General features: G+C 42.1%; 1 protein-coding gene across 7 annotated transcripts in view; it reads right to left on the bottom strand.

Annotated features, from left to right (window-relative positions):
- Nucleotides 1-16305: 16305 nt before the first annotated feature.
- ptprub (protein tyrosine phosphatase receptor type Ub) overlaps nt 16306-19168 on the bottom strand; it is a 182555-nt gene continuing 179692 nt past the window's right edge. For all 7 annotated transcript variants that reach the window (XM_074654076.1, XM_074654078.1, XM_074654080.1 and 4 more), the window contains 2 exons: nt 16630-16765; nt 16306-16519 (listed from right to left, as the gene is read on the bottom strand). In XM_074654076.1, coding sequence (XP_074510177.1) covers nt 16457-16519; nt 16630-16765 — 199 coding nt within the window. In that variant the 3' untranslated portion in view covers nt 16306-16456. The remainder of the gene's footprint in view (nt 16520-16629; nt 16766-19168) is intronic.

Below are 19168 nucleotides of genomic sequence, written 5' to 3'. Positions count from 1 at the left end.
GGCTAGATGTCTGTTTTTTACATGTCTAAGCAGTAATAACAAAGTATTGTAACAAGTTAAATAGCTACGTCTGTGACGCCTCTGATGACTCATTATAGATTTTTATTATGGCTGTCAATCGATTAAAATATTTAATCACAATTAATCGCATGATTGTCCATGATTAATTGTGATTAATCGTGAATTGATTTTATTATCTGTTGAAAATGTACCTTAAAGGGAGATTTGTCAAGTATTTAATACTCTTTTCAACATGGGAGTGGGCAAATATTTTTGCTTTATGCAAATATATGTATATATTTATTAGTGGAAATCAATTAACAACACAAAACGATGATAAATATTGTCCAGAAACTCTCACATGTACTGCATTTAGCATTAAAAAAATGCTCAAATCATAACATGGCAAATTCAAGCCCAACAGACAACAACAGCTGTCAGTGTGTCAGTGTGCTGACTTGATGATTTGCCCCAAACTGCATGTGATTATCATAAAGTGGGCATGTCTGTAAAAAGGGGAGACTCACCCCTTTGAAAATGGCCATGACAGTTTTTCTTCGCCAAAATGTAGCGCTAGTTTGGAGCATTATTTGTTATTTGTGGCTGTCGCAGGACTGTGATAAGCCCGTCCAATCATTTCATTCGACATTTGAAATGATTAGATGGCCTGCCTGCCTGTCGGGTGTGAGCACTAACAATAGCCATGTTTGTTGTTTATGTTCATAATGATGATTTTTTCCGTGAGTGGCTTTGGAGGGAGGCCTGAAGGGAAGGGCTGTCATAGTTGCCGACTTTCTCGCTAGATTTAGTGACTTTTGGAGCTACTGCTGCTCGCTACATTCATTGAAAAAGAGTTGGCAACACTTGGCTCCATTTTTCGATTGGATCATTTTCAAATAGTTTAATCTTGGTAGTCGCTCAGCATTACAGACTCTAACCTTTAAGCCAACGCTAGCACCATGAGTTGGTTGAAAACTCCGTCTCCAGCTGACTTTTTGATGTTTTCAGCTGACTTGTTTTAAAAGAAGAAGCCTATAAAAGGAGTCTTATATATGCATTTGATGATACATGATATCGTGCTGAGGCTAAAGCTGCATGTCTCAGGCAAAAAGTTAGCACCCTCAGCAGTTGATAATCCATATAAAAGACACAGATTTAAAGAGACAGCATATTTCTTGTATTGCAGTGTCGAGTCTTGTCCTTGTACTAGAAGTATAAAAAGGAAAAATGTAACATCAGACGCACTCATTCTAACCGTAACCCTGTTTGGCTGTTTTGCTTACATAGTTGGACTCTAAACTACAGTACATTTGGTCTCCTTCACCATAGAACATGTGATAAAGAAGTTCCTTTGGTCCAAGTCAGAAAATGTAACTTTAGACGTAATTCAATTGATGGCAGACATATGAGTGGAAATAAAAAAAGTGCAGCCTTGTGATTCCAATGTACCTTATATCGATCTCTCAGAATAAGGATATCCAAATATGCTGTCTGCTGCTGTGGTTTACACCACCTGTGTGTGTAGCAGGCCGTGACAAGGATATCATTGCTGCATACTGTCATATATCCAGTTTACCACATTATATGCCCATTTACACATTAGTATTGTCGTTGTGCTCACCTTGTAGCATTGACCACTGACTGCAGTAGAGCTCTGCAGTGCATCTAAAATGCCATGTATTCCATTATTTTAAAAGCTTTCGTCGTTGGTATCGCACAGCATGATAACCTGTTTGTGTTTACAAAGGAAAAACAAAGTACAATGTGTGTGGCTCACATCAGGAGAGGGTAGGTTAACTGAGGGTGACCTTGGATCAGCTTCTACTGTCCTGCATTGTTTTGGTGGAAAAAACAAAAATGACCTTAACATGAGTTTGGTGTGTTTTACTTGTTCATATTTGCTTTCCGTAATGTCATCCTTCAATGTCTATGTTTGTCTTAAAGCTTGGACAACGTGCACTACACACAACCTTTGAAACCCATCACTGTGGTCCTCTATAAATGCATCCCGCGCAAGAGAGCTACCCAGACACTAGGCCGGAGATAAATCCTACTCATTTCCTGTGTTGACAGTGTGAGGCTGCTTCCTTGACTCGGTAAAATTAACGGTCCAGAACGTTATTTTCCCATCCAATATGCTGCCATCAATCATTCTGTGTGCCTTCATCACTTTCAAAAATGATGTGTCCCTGTTTTCTACAAAAGCAAAGCAATCACTTTAGTCACCAGGCAAAGGAGTGATGACGAAAATTCACAAGTTTGAGAGTAAAATGAGTGGGATGTGTAACTTCTAGATGACACTTTTGAATTTCTGCCCATACAGGGATGAAGATGTAGATGTACTGCACCAACAATCAGTTCTGGGTTAGGTGAGATGCTTTAATGAGAGTGTCAGGAAGTGACCGCAGGATAAATGTAGCTCAAAAATAAACTTGCAGGTCACATCTACAGGTTTCCTCTGATCAACTCTCTGACAGTTTAAGTGCAAGATATGTGAAATGACTGCAGCTCAAAGCCTTTGGTGCAAATTTACCAAGACCTCATAAGTTGACCTCATAAAACGGATTCTTGTACTTGTAAAGAGAGTGCTATTCATACATCATCTGTTATATAAAGTGTCAAAGTATTAACAGTTTTGAAAAACAGAATCTTGGCAAAAGACAGAAGGCCTGCTCATCTCTCAAAATACAGGCATGAAGCTCATATGGTGTTTATTTTGGTTTTAGGAAAACACGGCAGACACCAATATGCACATTTTACAAGCTTGTTTCTACATAATGTATTTTCATTGCGATATGAAAAAAAAAAATTGTATATGAAATATATAGAAGCCCTGAGAGGCAAGTGAGAAATTTTCAAGTGCAAGTGCATACTCATTTCGGCCACAGGAGGCTGAAGTGCACCACTACCACTAATAGGACTAAGAGCATTCATGTTTCCCTAACCGCAGGGCGCCAATTAAAATTAATTTCTAGCCAAAAGAAAGACATGACAGTAATGTTACAAAACTTACGGACACACAATATACATAACCTTGTTTTTAGAGTGAAGGAGAAATCAAAACTCACCTGGAAGAAAACATGAATGCTTTTAGTGCAATTTAGAACATGGGGTAGTGCACTTCAGCCTCCTGTGGCCGAAATGAGTATTACAACAACTAATACTACAACAAATTCACCTACCAACATTTTTTTTCCAGCCGTTCTTACAGTCATAAATACACCAGAGAAAACAATTTTGACCAAACTTAGGGCGTTTTCATATTAGGTACGATTGATTCTTACCGTGCCAGAGTACTATTGCCCCCGCCCCCCCCGCCCTCGCCGCTCAGCATTCACATTAGTAAAGTCGTTCCGTACCCGAGCACACTTACGTCATCATCTATGTGTATTTGTCAGCTGTTATCTATCTAGCTATTATCAGCTATTCTAGTGGTGGAGCATCGTAAATCACTTCATTCAAACGTGACAGAAACAAAATAAAACTCAGCAAAATCCTCGACGTTAGTCTTTCCAACAATCACCAACTCTGGTTTTGGTCGAAATAAACCTTTATTTCATAGAGTTTCATTTGAAAATATGCCGGTTCTACATCCTCGTTGTCTCTTTCTCTCTCTCTTTTCCGGCTGTGTGGCGCTCGTTCTGTGGCGGCAGACCATTAAAGCTGCAGTGGTTAGAAATGGAACAAATATGTTTAAAAAAAGTTATTTTTATAAAACGGTCACTATATCCTGACAGTAGTGCATAAGACAGGTGATCTGAAAAAAAATCATGTACCTCTGTGTCCTCCGGTGCTCCTAATGGCATCTGTAAGATTTCACAGACCGGTGGAAAGCAACCAATCCGAGCCTTGCCGTCTCTGAGCAGCTGTCAATCACTCGCAAACTCCAATCAAACGGTCAAACTAGGCATCGCTGATCAAATATGAATTAATATTCTGTTACTGTAATGTACAGTTAGCTTTTACACCTGATGAGAACCGTACCCGAGTACACATGAACCGTCCTCAAGACCACCTTTTGATGTGGAACGAACTGGACTTTGGGGTCAAGTGTACTCAGATGCGGGTCCGGGTCCCCGATGTGAAAGCTTCCGTATAATATTAGCTGGAGTTGCACTTTTTCAGGAAACAAATCTGCATTTGAGATGATAACGGTAGTTTAAATCGTATTATAACAACTAGCCTCATGTGAGTTGATAGACAGAGGAGGAGGTATATCGTAACTGTAGGCTGTATCTACTCCTGCGTTAAGTATGGAGTTTCATTGCAGAGCGGGAAATTGCAAGTGCCAGGGAACAGACTTGAATGACATCAAGGAGGATGGTATGGTAAGGGAGCATGTAAAGCGCATCCTCATTTCACTTCTAGGCTGATGCTCTCTCACGCCCTGATCACAGAACAGCAAGGGCTGATGGGAGAGCGGATGGGTGGGGGAATGTGATTTGAGGGCATCAAGAAGCGGAACTGACAGAGACGGATTCACTGTGGCCGAAGCATGGAATTGCTTTTCCTTTCCCCTGGAACTGAGCTGGAAGTGCCTGCGGCTGCAAACAATCTCTAAGCAGCAGCTTTCACAAAGCCCAAGAGCCAGAACCATGAAAGCTCAGAGGCAGGTGAGAAAACGCTGAACTATTTAGAACAAGAAAAAAAAAAAACAGGCGGTGACGAATAACTAAAAGTGAGCTCAGGTCCTAAGAAACTGTCGCGTCAACAGAAAATCCTAATTTGAACATATTGTCGGTCTTTTCTTGTACTATATCAGGTGAAAAGTGCGCATGTGTACTTGCTTTGAAAGTATTATGCATGTGTTACTGTCTCTGAGTCTGTGTGCACACAAATCACTGTTGTTATGGGTGTGTGAGCGCCACACAGGGTTTGAGTGTGTGTTGTTGTAGAACAGCTAATTACGCAGGTGTTGCAGAGCTCCAGGATGGAAACTGGGGAGTGTTTCACTCTCTCAGTTTGACACAAGGATGGAGGTGTGCTATTCAATTTACACCTTAACTTGAGAGAAGGTCCATGTGGATTTCTGTTGAGTTTAAATCAGACAGAAAGAAACTCAAAATTCACAGCCGTTTGTGTTTCCAGCAGTACACACAGTCGCTGCTATCAACATAATTATAAATATAGTAAATTAACATCCCATCAATACACTCCACGTCCCAATGAGTCACAAGAGAGTGATGTTAGGATGCAAAACATCATTAGAACCTATATGCATCAGCTGAAAAATACAGATTAATCTCATTTGAATTCAACATAACAAACAGCTTTTCTTAATGGTCCAAACTCTTGGAGTTAACATTTGTTCTTAGGAGATCAGACGAGAGCCCCTGTTGTTTCACCCCTAATGGTGCATGTCTGGGAGGCGATGAGGCATTGTCGGGCTGAGAGCCTTGTCCTCGCGCAACCCGCTATTTATATTCAACTTGATTTTTTTTTTTCTTTCTTTTCATCACTCAGTCACTCCACACACTGAAAGCGTAGAATCTCTCACATCCGGTCGGCGATGTTGTCAACACCTTTGACAAGGTAAAAGCAGGATCGGGTAACCAATCAGCATATTAAAGCCTTGGCCAGTCAAAACCACTGAACATGTCAGAGACTTTCACCCTGTCAACCGACAGCAGCTGAACAGAGTTTGCCCACAATGGGAGCCGCGGTCAGGCATTCGTGTACGAGAAAGAGACACACAGGGAGCATTATCCTGTGCCTCTGTTGTCTAAAATGATTCAATGTGTTTGTGTAGAGTGAAACCTCCTCATTTGTCTGTGTGCATTTAATCTGCATCTGAAGCAGCCCCCTTGGTGAGGTCTATTACAGCCAGCTGACAAGAGCAGAATTGAAACTGAGATAGACTAGCAGTAAATAAATTCCCACTGACCTAAAGACGTGGCATTTTCTTTTATGAGAAAATTAACTGTGCTAGGACAAGAAAAGAAGAAAAGCTGCCATCATCGAGCGATGATAACAGGATCACGTAACCAGCGATTCTTCCATCCATAATGCAAGCACGCATTTGGCCATTCGTGGTAATTACGGTCAGTCGTTGCCACTATAGAGACACATGTCAAGCTCAATGCAACTTGCATCACGGTTCAATGTTTTTTCCTATTTTTCTTCTCATTCCAGCAGATTAACATCAAACACGCGGTTAGGGATGCCACAGAGCATCACTGAACTCCTTAAATAATGCTTAAGCATAGAGTCAAAGTCCAGTTATTGTTCACACCTGGGAGAGTGTGACTTTCCCTGTCGGTTTTTGTGAGTGCACTCTGATGTTTTCCTCTCTCTATATAGCTTCTCTGGCTCTCTTCAACCACTCTAAGTTCAACGTGAAGCAGCAGCTGTTCAAACAATACTGAAAACACAAATCAAAAGTCTATTACAGGGCCAATATGACTGATTTGTGCCATATTGCCGACGCTAAATTGGAATGCTCTGCATCGCTGTTGAAGTCTGCAGGTGTAGAGTAGGCGGGTGCGAAGGTGGCCTCCACAGAGGATGCTGTTCTCTCCACTGTGAGTGACACAACAACATCAAAAACATGTATCCGCAAGGCATGCCGTGACCCCGTCACCCCGGTCACACGACAGAGCAGACAGCTGAAGAGAGGGCAGGCGAGACCTCCACTCCAGCAGCTGTCAGACTCCCACCTCTGCCAGTCTTCTAACCTGACGTACAAAAGGTAGAAAGCAGTGAGAGAAAAAGAAAAAGGACAAAGGGGCTAAAAAGGAAACAGTTTACAAAAAGGGAAACAGAAACAGATGGTGGGAGGAAAAGGTGAGGAGACTGGAAAAAAAAATGAGGACAGAAAGGGAAATTGCAAGAGCAGGAGTGAAAATGATAAAAGGCTGCAAAGAAAAAAAAGTAGCGAGACAGTCAAATAGGGAAAACAGGGCCATGAATTATTCTGTTGTTATCCTGTCTGACAGCACTCTCTGAAGACTTTTTTTTTTTTTTTGCAAGGAGGTATTCTTCCGGTACAGACGACCTGTGAAATGAAATATTAAAGAGTTCATATCTGCATGCGTGTAGATCCGAGGGCTCGGCCTACATGACACGACAGCATAATCCCCAGTGCTCTGTGGTCCAGGCACATAGTAAATGGAAAAGCCACGTAGAGAGATGAAGAGAAATAGCTCTTTCCACCCTCTAATTACATTTGAAGGTAATGAAAGACCAGAACATGGCACTGACAGTTGCTCTCTCTAGGCAAGAGACAAGACACTTAAACCCAGAGACCAATTTACCGTCTCGCTGACCTGCAGGGCGAAAAGTAAAACCAGTATGTCTCGCAGGTGTAGGGGTGAAAGGACAATCCAGTTTGCCAAATATCATTAAATGAGCAGACACAATAGAAAATTAAATTAGATGAGCATTAAATGAAAAAATGCTTCCAGAAAACGATGTGAAATAAAGTATTATGCCAATAGACAAAATAGTAATAGCAATATTTTTACATTTTTCAGAGATACGCTTATTCGCTTTCTCGCACTCTCCTTTCTGTCAATATGAGGCAGCTTCTGTTTAGCTTAAAAGAAGACTTAATTGGAACAGATGACTTCCTGGAGTCTTGTCATCTCTGTTAGGTTGCCAGGTGGCTCCCAAGTAAGAAATAGTCTAAAAGAAACATCCCCTTACACTGCAATGTGTTGTTTTGTACGGATTAAACAAACCACATATAGTGTTAATTTGTGAACTTCAGAGGTGCTAATACTGTAGTTGGATTTTGTTACTGTTGAACAGAGCCATGCTAGCTGTTTGTGTATAATATTGACTTTTTATCACCTTTTAAAGTTGTCATGCAAAAGAGTCATTTTTCTGGTACTATTCACTTTCCTATTAGCGCTGTTAGGTCTCCTACTCAAACTACTGAGGAAAATATCTAGCTCTTTAATGCTCCACTATGTTCACCAGCTAGTTTCTGACTTTGTCTTTTTGCCGGTTGGTGCTGGGCAGTGTACAGTGTGTTTTTTTTGTGGAGTTCTTTTTTGCTGAAAACAGCTGCCTGCTGCTCGAAACAAGGTTGAAGGAAGCAGTGGGACTGAAACAAAGAAGTACAGTTACAGGCCAGAATAACAAAGCCAAAAGATGCTCTAACGCTCTGTAGAGCTGTGGGAAACTGCCGGGTATAAGGGATAATTCTCTGTGGGTTTTATATTACAAGCAACCCCTTTCACATACTGTACTTTAATCAGGAGAGACAGAGTCTAGACACTGGTGGTGGTGGTGGTGTTGGTGAAGGGATTTGCTGAAGATCCAGTGAAGGGAGAGCAGGACTGGAATATGATGATGACTGGAGGTGATGGGGTGTAGGCGGGTTGCATCGGTTCGTACCGAAATGACAACGGACGACAGGAGCAGAGAGGAGAACAGTTTTAAAATTTGATAGCAACGATATGATTGGCTCATGGAGATCGTGGCAGAATCTGGTTGGTTAACTAAGAGTGAAACGCCCGAAGTCAGCTGATAGAGAAGGAGCCGGTGAGAGAGACAGACAGAAAGATTGGGAATAAATGAGTGTAAAGAGGGTCTTCCCAACTGTACTTCTGCTTCTAAACAACAGTATAGATCATTTTATAGCTTTTTTATGGCACAGACTCTGCACTTTATCATTAAATTAATCTTTGATTGGCCCCTTTTTGGACAATATGTAGCCCAGCTTTGCTAACTGATCAACAACATAAACAGAATTGTTGTAGTGTTACATATTTTTTTTTCCAATGTTTAATTGAATTGCATTTTTCTGCCCTGCCTCCGCAGGTGCAATGCAAATCAAATACAGTAATGTCATCAATAAAACACATGGAAGTGATTGCCGGCACGTTGGGAGTGCGACTATTCTCCAGAAGCTGAGGCGCTGAATGTAATGAGAAATGAGGACATCGTAAATGACACTACATAAGTGTGAAAGACAAAGTGTTGAGAAGGAGTAGTGTTGTGGGACACATTTTCATTGAGGATGCAGAGAAGTGTTTTCTCAACTATAGCGTAACATTACTCAGCCGTGGCAGAAGGAAGATAGGTTTGCAGCTACGGGGCTGCATGAACCGGAGGACGCAGGGCTCCGGGGATGTCAGTGGGAGGACTGGGGTTACAGCATCCTGCACTCGGGGGTGTCAGGTGTGGAAGAGAGATGAGGGAGTAGAGGACAACTGTTGTTCTCCCCGAGGTTAATGTAGTAGCCTACTATCAGTTGCACAACTGTCCTCCAGTGGCTGCATCTATTTCAACAAGTGCTGGAGGATGAAAGGGGGGAAAAAAAGGAGAGAATGAGGGAGACGGGAGGGAGGAAGGACGAGAGAGAGGATGATGAAACAGAGACTAGATAAACACTGTCACTGTCGGAAGTCTTTGCTTTGTTGTGTTTACGTTCCCTTGAAAGTCAGGTTTCATTTTAACCACAGTCCTGTTTTTGAATTAATGGTTTAAAAACACAACTTGTGTAATCAGTCGCCACAAACACAAAGGCAGAAATCAACACTTAACAGACTCGGCTGTGGCTGTGTAATTATCCACTGTCTCTGACATAAGTGCTTACAGCTAAAAGAAAGACCTACAATTTAGTTTATTCGCTATTTCTTTAGACACTGGTTGGCATCTACGTGCAGTACCTGCCGTGTGCCTGGACAATTTCGAGATCTTTATTATTTTAAAAGCAATAAAGGGGGATGTTATTGATTCCCAGTGTTTGTTCACTACCCTTAAAGGAAATCAAAAAGACTTCTGTTGTTGTTGAAGTCTTGTCAAGGATCACAATGAAGTATGATTGATGTTAGCCGTTGCTTCCAGCCCCATTTTTCTGCTCTAAATAAACCGACGGATAAATCCAGTTGCTAAGCCAGTCCCTCATAGGCCTGACCTTTTGATAAGCCCATCTCTCAAATTTATGGCAGCTTGGAAATGCTTTATTGCCACAACCTAGGAATGGTTCATGTTGACATAAGATCATTTACAAGCTTCTCCCCAGAACCCTCAAGGTTCAACATCTCTATATGTGTACTAACAACAAAAGAGATTATCCTTGGGGCGAAATACCTTCAGCCTCTGCTTCACCTGAGATTGTAGTGTTATCTAGAGAGGGCTGGTAGAGAGAGGTTTTCTGTGTTAAACCTTGATATTTCAGCACTATAACTTCCCAAACTTTATGCTTTTCCCGGATTTCACAGCTCCCCTCTGCCCTGTTATATTTTACGGTGGCCATTTCAAGCCAACCATTTTGTTTCCCTCCACTGGCTTAATTCAACTGTTGAATTCAAGGCCACAAAATGACACAGGTCAAAGCATCGTAAGTTAAAGGTGGCTGGTGTCCGTGGTGGAAGCAAACTACTGCGGGGTTCGTAACAGCAAAAGGTGAGGGTGATAAAGAGGAAACGAACGGTTGAGTCGCTCGACTGTCCTCTGATTCTGGTTATCTGTCTCTGGCTTCTTGTTTGCCTGAGTGATCCCGGCTGGAACCATCAGGAGCTCCCTCTCTTCCCCCACGTTCACGTGAACCATGACTTCCACTGAACTGAGAGCACACTGCTGAGATAAGGGCTCCAGTCAGACCGACTGTGGCAATGGAAGCAGTGAGGAAACATGGTGGACAGAGCCATCTGGCCAGCTCCTCTCCGTCCTCGCTCTGCTGAGCACAAAGCTGGAGCCACCTGTCTTGTCTGCTGCACTATCCGGCAGAAGTTGAGTACCACCCAGGATAGCCAGACAAGATAATGTGTGTGTATGTGTTCACATTTCACCTTGTGCAATTTATAGGAAAAAATGCACAGGCACAGGAGAAGGATTTCTCCTCGGAGAATAGCAGTCTGTTTACAAAGCTGTTTTGCTTCTAAGAAACAATATAATACATTGATCCAGATCTTCCTCTCTTTTCCCTAAAAGCCTCTAACACTATTTCCATAAAGGATATGCCTCTCTTCTTTCTTCTTATTGACTGAGGCTTGGGCAAGGTCACCCGCAAAAAAGCGTTTGACAATATTCTCCCAGAGAATATTGGGTTTTATCTGCATCAAGCATTTGGCATGAAAGAAGAAACGTTTAATATTTAGTAAGATACACCACTTTTGCTTTGAAACATAACATTCGGCCAATGCTAAAACCTTCCAGGAGATTTAGCCAACAGCTTGCATGTCTCTGTTGCTATTTGGAAAACAAGTGAGCGGTGATTCCCAACCTGAGGTATACTTGTATCCCAGGGGGTACTGCTGCAATTGCTAAGGGGTATAGATGCAAAGATTGTAGAGTAAGATTTTTAAAATGTATCCAAATACTTGTGTTTGGGGAGAAAATAGCCATACAAGTACAGATCTTCCACCAACTTAACTTAGTTCAAACACCTTATCCATGTATTGCCATTGCAAGTGCATGAAATCTAGCTAGTAAGCTAGCAGAGTTAGCTGATGTTTAAGGGGTTAGCTAAGAGAGGAGAACTTTTGAAATTGAAAAAGGTTTTGAAACAGGGGAAATAAAGTCTAAAAGTAATGAATGAATGGTTCAAATAGTTTGCTAAAAGTAATGGATAAAGGGCATGGATATATTAGAACTGGACGTCGGACCCCAAGATTAAGATTAAGGTTAGGGCATTGACCTTGAAAAGTTAAAGGTCCCATGTCGTGCTAATTTTCAGGTTCATACTTGTATTTTGTGTTTCTAATAGAACATGTTTACATGCTGTAATGTTCAAAAAACACATTATTTTCCTCGTACTGTCAGCCTGAATATACCTGTATTTACCCTCTGTCTGACACGCTCCGTTATAGTGCATTTCAATGGAATTGCAACGGAATTGCGTTGCTAAGCAACAGTTTGGGTCCATGTTCACTTCCTGTCAGCTGATGTTATTTACATACACTGTAACAGGAAATAAACTGGGACCCATTTAGAATGTTTACGTCTAAAACCGTGTAATGGTCTAAATATTGTATATTTGTGACATCACAAATGGACAGAAATCTTAACGGCTTGTTTCAAACGTGCAATTTCTGAATACAGGCTGTGTGCATTTCTCCGTATATTGAGCGTTTTGATAGTTTAACAGTATTTAAATAGCACTTAAACGTGCTTTATAATGTAAAAGACCTGGAAATCTCACTTTTTACAATATGGGACCTTAAAGGTTGGGATAGGTCGTCGAACAGCGAGTCTCGCGAGAGTTATTGCAAGTTTTCGCAAATTGCAGGTTATCTAGACACGACCAGAGTGGCTCGCCTGGCGCATGCGCCAAAAAAGTTTTCTAGCTTTCGGCTAACCTATGCGGCCCACTGAATATGTGCAGAGGAAAAAGTTTGACAAATATAAAACCTCCATGGATCAAACATTCATAATAGAATGAGTCATAATCAGCCTTGTTTGCAGTTCAAGGTGTCCTGCTAACAGTTTTACAGACGTCACTTTTACAATGATGGTGGTCCATGGGCAAAATGCTTTTTGGGGCCGCAAGGGGATTTTTCGCTGCAATATCGCGAATGGCCACTGGAAAATAATTGGAAGCAAGGCTGAGCGGCAGCGACGTATCCAGGGATTATTATACATCCATGATAAAGGGTTGAAATAATTAGGGTACCTAAAAGTAATGGATAAATGGTCAAACATTTAGCTAAATAGTGGATAAATGGTTGAATAAGTAAGCTAAAAGTAATGTAAATGGTCAAAATAGTATGCTAAAAGTTGTGAATACATGGTTGAAAATGAATGGATAAACTGTTGAAATAATTAGCTGAATGTAATTGATAAATGGTGAGACAAAAGAGGTTGGAAACCACTATTTTAGTGCAGTTATCCGCCATAGCTTGTCCTCCTTCCTTCCATCAGCTGACACTGCTATAGCTGTCTGCCCTCACTGCCGTTTTACAGAAACACCACATGAGAGTGTATCCAGTGCGAGACTCACCAGGGAGACCGCAGTAAGGCTGACATCCATCGAGCCTGTCAGTGGAGGAATAGAAGACAGGAAGCCCAGAGAGAAAAGACAAAAACCCAGTCGGATCTTGGCCTGATGATGTTACCCTACACCTGCCAGTCATTACACCATCAGAATTAAATGATAAGATTCCAATTACCTGCTCATTTAAACCACCGCTCGAATTTGAGTAGCAAAGGATGATGGAGCCTGCCGCTGAGGATTTCATGTTGTAATAGGCCTACTTTTCTGCAGATGAAAAAAGGAAATTGAGAAAATCTTGCACATTGTAAATGGCCTGCCTCAATGAAAAAGCTCCTTATCTATGCCATGTTATCTATAATGCATTCCTCCCTCTCACTACCGTGACAAATGAAAAATCTCATCTAAAAAAGAACACTCGCATTTACCAACACACTCCTCAAAAGCTTGTTTTTAAGATTTATCAATCTCAAACCAATCTGAAGGTGAATCCATATGTCCTACATTGTCCTCAGCCCAACAGTAGGGGGATCTTGTCCTCTAATTAATCTGGCTTGTCCCTCAGCTAAACACTGGATCAGTTTGCAGGACTGCTGCATTATTCAACATAGTCGTGGGTGAGAGAGGAAGTCTGTGGTCTGGAGTCACCTTACTCTGGGCAAGAACGGCAAAGCGAGAGAGACGGAGAGGGATGAGAGGGAGAAATGAAAGTAATGGAAGAGGAGTTGAGGATGGGGGAGGTGAGAGGAGCAGGGGTGATGAAAAGGGGAAGGGGAAAGAAATAAGGTGAGGGATTAAAAAGAGGGCAGAGATCAAATGGTCGATGCGGTTCAAGGCGAAAGGGAACTGCTAAAAGACCACATCCGTATGAGAAACCGCAGGAGGCTTGTAGGCAGGAAGTCCAATGTCTAGCTCTCAGTTCTCTGCTTCTGCTGACAAACCAATCATAAAACCACACAGACTTCTTTAGCTGTGTATGCATTTTTCCACACGATGATACGTTGACAACACGTTTTTTTCCCCCCTTGTTCTTTTATTGTTGATCGCTTGTTATTCTTCAGAATAAACCCCTTTCCCCCCGACCTCAAAATACATCCGTCTCCTCCTCAAATACAACGGTCAGGTCATGTACCATCGGTTCACACAGAAACACACAAGTAAAATCGACGGTACTCGCAGGGCAGGTGCCGCCGCGCGGTCATAATAAAGAGCTTTTGAATGGCAAAAGTACAATGCGCTCACACAGTCGTGGCTGCTGGAGAACACGGCGGTTTGACGTGGATTCTGAAATTAACTAAAAGGACATACAAAGCAGACAATGGATTCGTACAAGCTTTTGACAGACCTGTTTTACTTGGGAGAGCTGTGGAATGAACACTCAGGGAGACTCAGTTCATACTCGGCTGTTAAAAGTTCTGGCAATAAAACTCACAAAATGGTCATTTACAGCACATTCACCTTCGTGGTTATGCAGTGGTTACTTACTGTACGTCTTTACTCTCGGCAAACATATAGTATATTATTCACATAGTATTCACATAACATAATATACATCTGTATGTACACATTCCTTCCACCCTCGAGTAACAAGTGTCCAGGCACTTCCTCCAGTGATACTGGGTCAGATCGCTGACTACACTGTAGCTACCTCATTCCTCATCCTCATCAAAAACAAGCTGCTCTATCAGCGAACCTGTGGGAGCCTGGTGATGTTGGTACATTGTTATGTTCCTCACATATTCTGGCGCTCCCACCTGAACCAGACTGCGAGCTTGCGAACTTGCGAACTAGCAGCAGAGTTCGCTTAGCTGCCATTTCTCAGTTTCCGTGGGCTTCAAGGTGTCTCTCCTTGTTTATTAGGGCATGTCCTGGAGTGAAAACCTGCACTTAGAGGAGTTTCCGGAGATATAGTGGAGCATTTTAAAGGGCAATAATGGAGTGTAGAATAGATATTTTCTGGAACAAAACGTTAAAATAATACAAAGAGAATTGCTTCCTGGGTCATTTTTAGAGGCTGACTCAGATCACTGTGTGTATCACATGCCATCCTGCCTGTCGATTGATTCAGGCATTAACAGTTCCAGTGGTCTTCCAGGCATTGTCTGGTAGGTGAAAAACAGTGGATTGTGTTTGTCCATCAGGTCAGTGATAGCTAAAACAGCAGGGTCTGTGGGCAACTGTTTCTCACTATTCATCCTGTTTAAAATACCATTTTTATTCTAAGATACTAACCATTGTGAAAACACAAATCACCAGCGGTGACGCATTTTTTCCCTCTGCACAATTTGAATACCCCTTTTTATGTATTTATTATATATAGTTACTTTATTTATTTTACACCACTAGGAACAACAACTAATATTCATGTCAAAATTGTCAAAATGAACCCCCTACCGCAAAGGGGTTGTGGTAAAATCCAAACTGGTTTAGCTTGCTGAGACAGTTTACAGTACAACCAAACGCCTCAGACAACAAAGGAGTAAAAGGAGTTACAGACTCAAACCTGTAACGCCGCACTGGTTTAGACACTTCACCACGGCATTAATGGAACATCGTTTTTCACACCACCACTATGGCATGTCAGTACATTTCTAACAGTTTTCTCCTCCGCTCCTTTTTCAATTCCCGCTGGGTATAAAATACAAACAATCACTTTGGAGCGAGAACATTAGCCGATGCAGTACATACTGTATGTTCGTAGGCATATATCAAGATGAAGCAGTAGAGCAAAGTAAAGAGAGGGTTCAAGTCAGTCAATGGGATTGGCACTGTGACAGTAATGAGACTTCAGTGGTGGCACCAGGCCCAGTGCTGTGGTCCCTGGAAACGTCCACCTATAGCACACATGGTAATCCAGCACAAACATTATGGCAAAATACAACACATTGCACTACTGTACAGTTTCTGCATCAATACTGTTGAGGACTGGGCTGCTCTATCCTAATGCTGCACATCTCTTGTTTGCTGTTTGTACACCAGTATGACAACCTGCTTGATTTATTCAGCGATGTTGAATAAATCCGTCCTATCATCAGAGAATAAGGCAGTTTATGGTATGGTAGAGAAGTCGTGCCACAACCACAGTGGACTGCTGTTGTATGTAGCTCTTGAGAGAGAAGGAAATGCTTCCACGTTTTAGATAATTCTGCTGTTACTCTGGAGTTTCATCCAGCCCCCCCCTCGCTGTTTGAACGAAACGATGAAACACAGCCGAGGTGACCCTTCTTCAGGATAGACAGGTCCATTTTTGTAGCTCAGAATGTTGTTTAGATGCTACATAAACCCTTAGCACAAAAAGAGCTTTAGTCCGGAGGCAAAGAGGACCAAGAAAAGCACAAAAAATATCAAAAGAGATAAACATCACCAACAAGGAGGAAATCACAGCTGTACATTAAAGGTTAAAAGTTAGAACCTTGACCAAGTTTTTTTTTTTTTTTTTTATCCTGTCCTTCCTTTCCAGTCCTTTCAATGCCGAGTCCATAGGTCCAAACATTAAAGTAGAGGGGTCACTGGGTGGCCTTAAATCGAATCTCCAGCAGGTCGGATACCGCCGCTGTGGTAAACATTTGGTTGCTATCTACCTTCAAAGCAGTCCAAGTACTCCAGGACAAGGTCATAGCAGAATCGATACTGGTCCTGTGGAAGAATACAATATTCTTAAATGAAAAAGTGAAACCACAGGAGTAAACATAGACATATTCTTACCACTTGAAAACACAGTTTTATTTATTTGCAGACTCTCCTACCAGGGACTCCACCATGTTGGGTTTGCAGTTGCGTAGAGTTTTGACAGCATAGAAGATGTCCACCATGTTCTGGTACTGGATCATCTCAAGGAGAATGTTGCAGGCACAGAGAGTCCCACTGCGACCACCACCGTTACTGCAGAGGAGAAAAACATCTTAGAGAGATACCTTGTCTTTATCATTTCATTTACATTTGTTTTTTTTATCCTTTAACGCTGTATTTTAGCCAATGCTTGCAGCGTGGCTTCTGGGACGGCAATGTTGACTGGTTGGTCCACCACTTTGGTCCAGATATGTGAAATATCTTGAAAAACCATATTCCATGGGATTGCCATACAAAATTGGACAAATATTCATGTTCCCCAGAGGATGAATCCTACTGACTTTGGTGACCCCCCTGACAATTCCTCTAGTGCCACAGTGAGGTTGACATTTTTGTTTTTTAATAAAATATCTCGCCGACTGTTGTATGGATTGCCATTCATGTTTAACATTGTACGGCAGCTGGATTCTCACGATGTCACAAGAATCACAGGATCAAATGTCATGTTCATCTCAGGGTGAATTGTAACGACTGTGGTGATCCCTGACATCACCATGTTAGCTTTGCCATTGTGAGCATGTTAGCAGACTGATGTTAGCAGTTGGCTTCAAGCACCACTGTGCCTAAATACAGCGTCACAGAGCCGTAGAGTGTGGCTCGGGTCACATATTTCTGTCCAAACCTGACCCGAGTCCGAGGCAGTTGTACCCGAGCCCGACCCGAACCCGACAGGCATTCCGTTTTTTATGTCTGAATCGACCCGAGCCCGACACAGTTAATGCAAGCTGAAGCACTGACTTTGTGTTACCTTGTCACACAATTGTTGTTACCATGGTTACAGTAATTACCATACAGCAAGAATTAGCCGAACACCGACAGTAGGTCCATCATTTTTAGATGTCAAGTAGGCTGAACCCGACCCGAACCCCAACATCATTTGTAAATATTTGTCCAAACCTGGCCCAAATCCAGGTTCCGATTGGTCCCATCAGGCTCGGGTCGGGTATCCACACTCTACAGAGCTGCTAGCATGGCTGTAGACTAGCTTTATTAAATGTTTTTAATTATAATGTGTGCACTTTAAAATAGCCTTTGTTTTTGAAATGTGCCATATTAATGAGCTTGACCTGTTTTGCCTTCCATTAGACGCAGTACAGGTTCTGACCTTGACTCAGTCAGTACCATGCAATCCTGATCCTATATCATTATTGCATGAACAGCAGAGTAATTACTGTGTATATGCGTACAACAAATTTCAATATCTAAAAAATATATCTCCGTCTCCAGTGGGAGCCTCCTAATATGTTTAAGTGGATTCTGGAAGACAATAATACAGTAATAATAAAACAGCATAAACGGGGCAGAATGTGTGTAATCTGATAACCCTGTTTTTGTGTTCGTGCTACCTCATGAAAAACATTTGATAGAGTTCATACAGCAAATGCACACAATATCTCGATACAAAAATAGCGACATGAGAAAAGCTGTAAGGAGGAGAAAATTGAGAAATAACAGCGCCGTGTGGCATTTCCTCGGAAATATTGTCTTGGCCATCATAAATGAAAGGCAATATCAATAAAGTAGTGGAGGACAATCCACTTCCTCTCTCCTGAGACAATTGCAGGGAAGGTGGGCATGGAAGCCTCCGCAGCGTATACAAGCAATATTAAGGTAATCAATCGTCGTCAGTGCTTTGGCAGTCCTGGATTTACTGTAGTGAGAACCATCGCATTCTGTATTAAGCCATAATTGATTTGATCTCCATAATCTCTTTCCTGGTTGTCGTGGGTAACACTGTGTGACAGCGCTGAGTGATGTGCTTTTGGATGGGGGCGGTGGGGATGAACGTGTGAGGGGTTGGCAATGAGCTGGACGGCCTATTCATATTCATCAGCGGGTGTGCGCTCCGGGGGCTTAGGACAACAGAGGGGCACACAACACCACACACTGCACTACACTGCCGCACAGCGCATTACACCACAATTTGATTTTCTACATTATGAAAATACTACCATGGCACTGCATCTCATTGCACCAAAAACCACACAAACCCCCACAGAGACGAAACACGACACAGTCTCTGCCTCGTCAAACAGATTTGGTCGTGATGGACCGTGTTTTAACTAGGGCTGTCAAAGTTGATACGTGATAATAACGCGTTAACGCTAATTCGTTTTAACGCCGCTAATTTCTTTAACGCATTAATGCAAAAAAATGCAATTTTTAGGTTGTGGCACTGGTGCACCTGTAGGCTCAGTTTTAAAGCTAGTGTGAGGATACCATATATGTATCATGTGAAAATAGAAAACCTAATGAATCCATTGGTACCAACCACGTCATACTTACATGTCGTGAAGGAGGTTAAATAACGCTCCAAACTTACGCTAAATTTTGGCGAGGAAAAGCTAGCATGGCCATTTTCAAAGGGATTCCTTGACCTGAAAATGGGTTCTATGGGTACCCACGAGTCTCCCCTTTACTGACATGCTCATTTAA

The sequence above is a fragment of the Sebastes fasciatus genome, chromosome 12, assembly GCF_043250625.1.
Source record: "Sebastes fasciatus isolate fSebFas1 chromosome 12, fSebFas1.pri, whole genome shotgun sequence".
NCBI lineage: Eukaryota > Metazoa > Chordata > Actinopteri > Perciformes > Sebastidae > Sebastes > Sebastes fasciatus.
The sequence above is the reverse complement of the archived record's forward strand: the minus strand, read 5'-3'. Positions and strand labels throughout refer to the sequence as shown.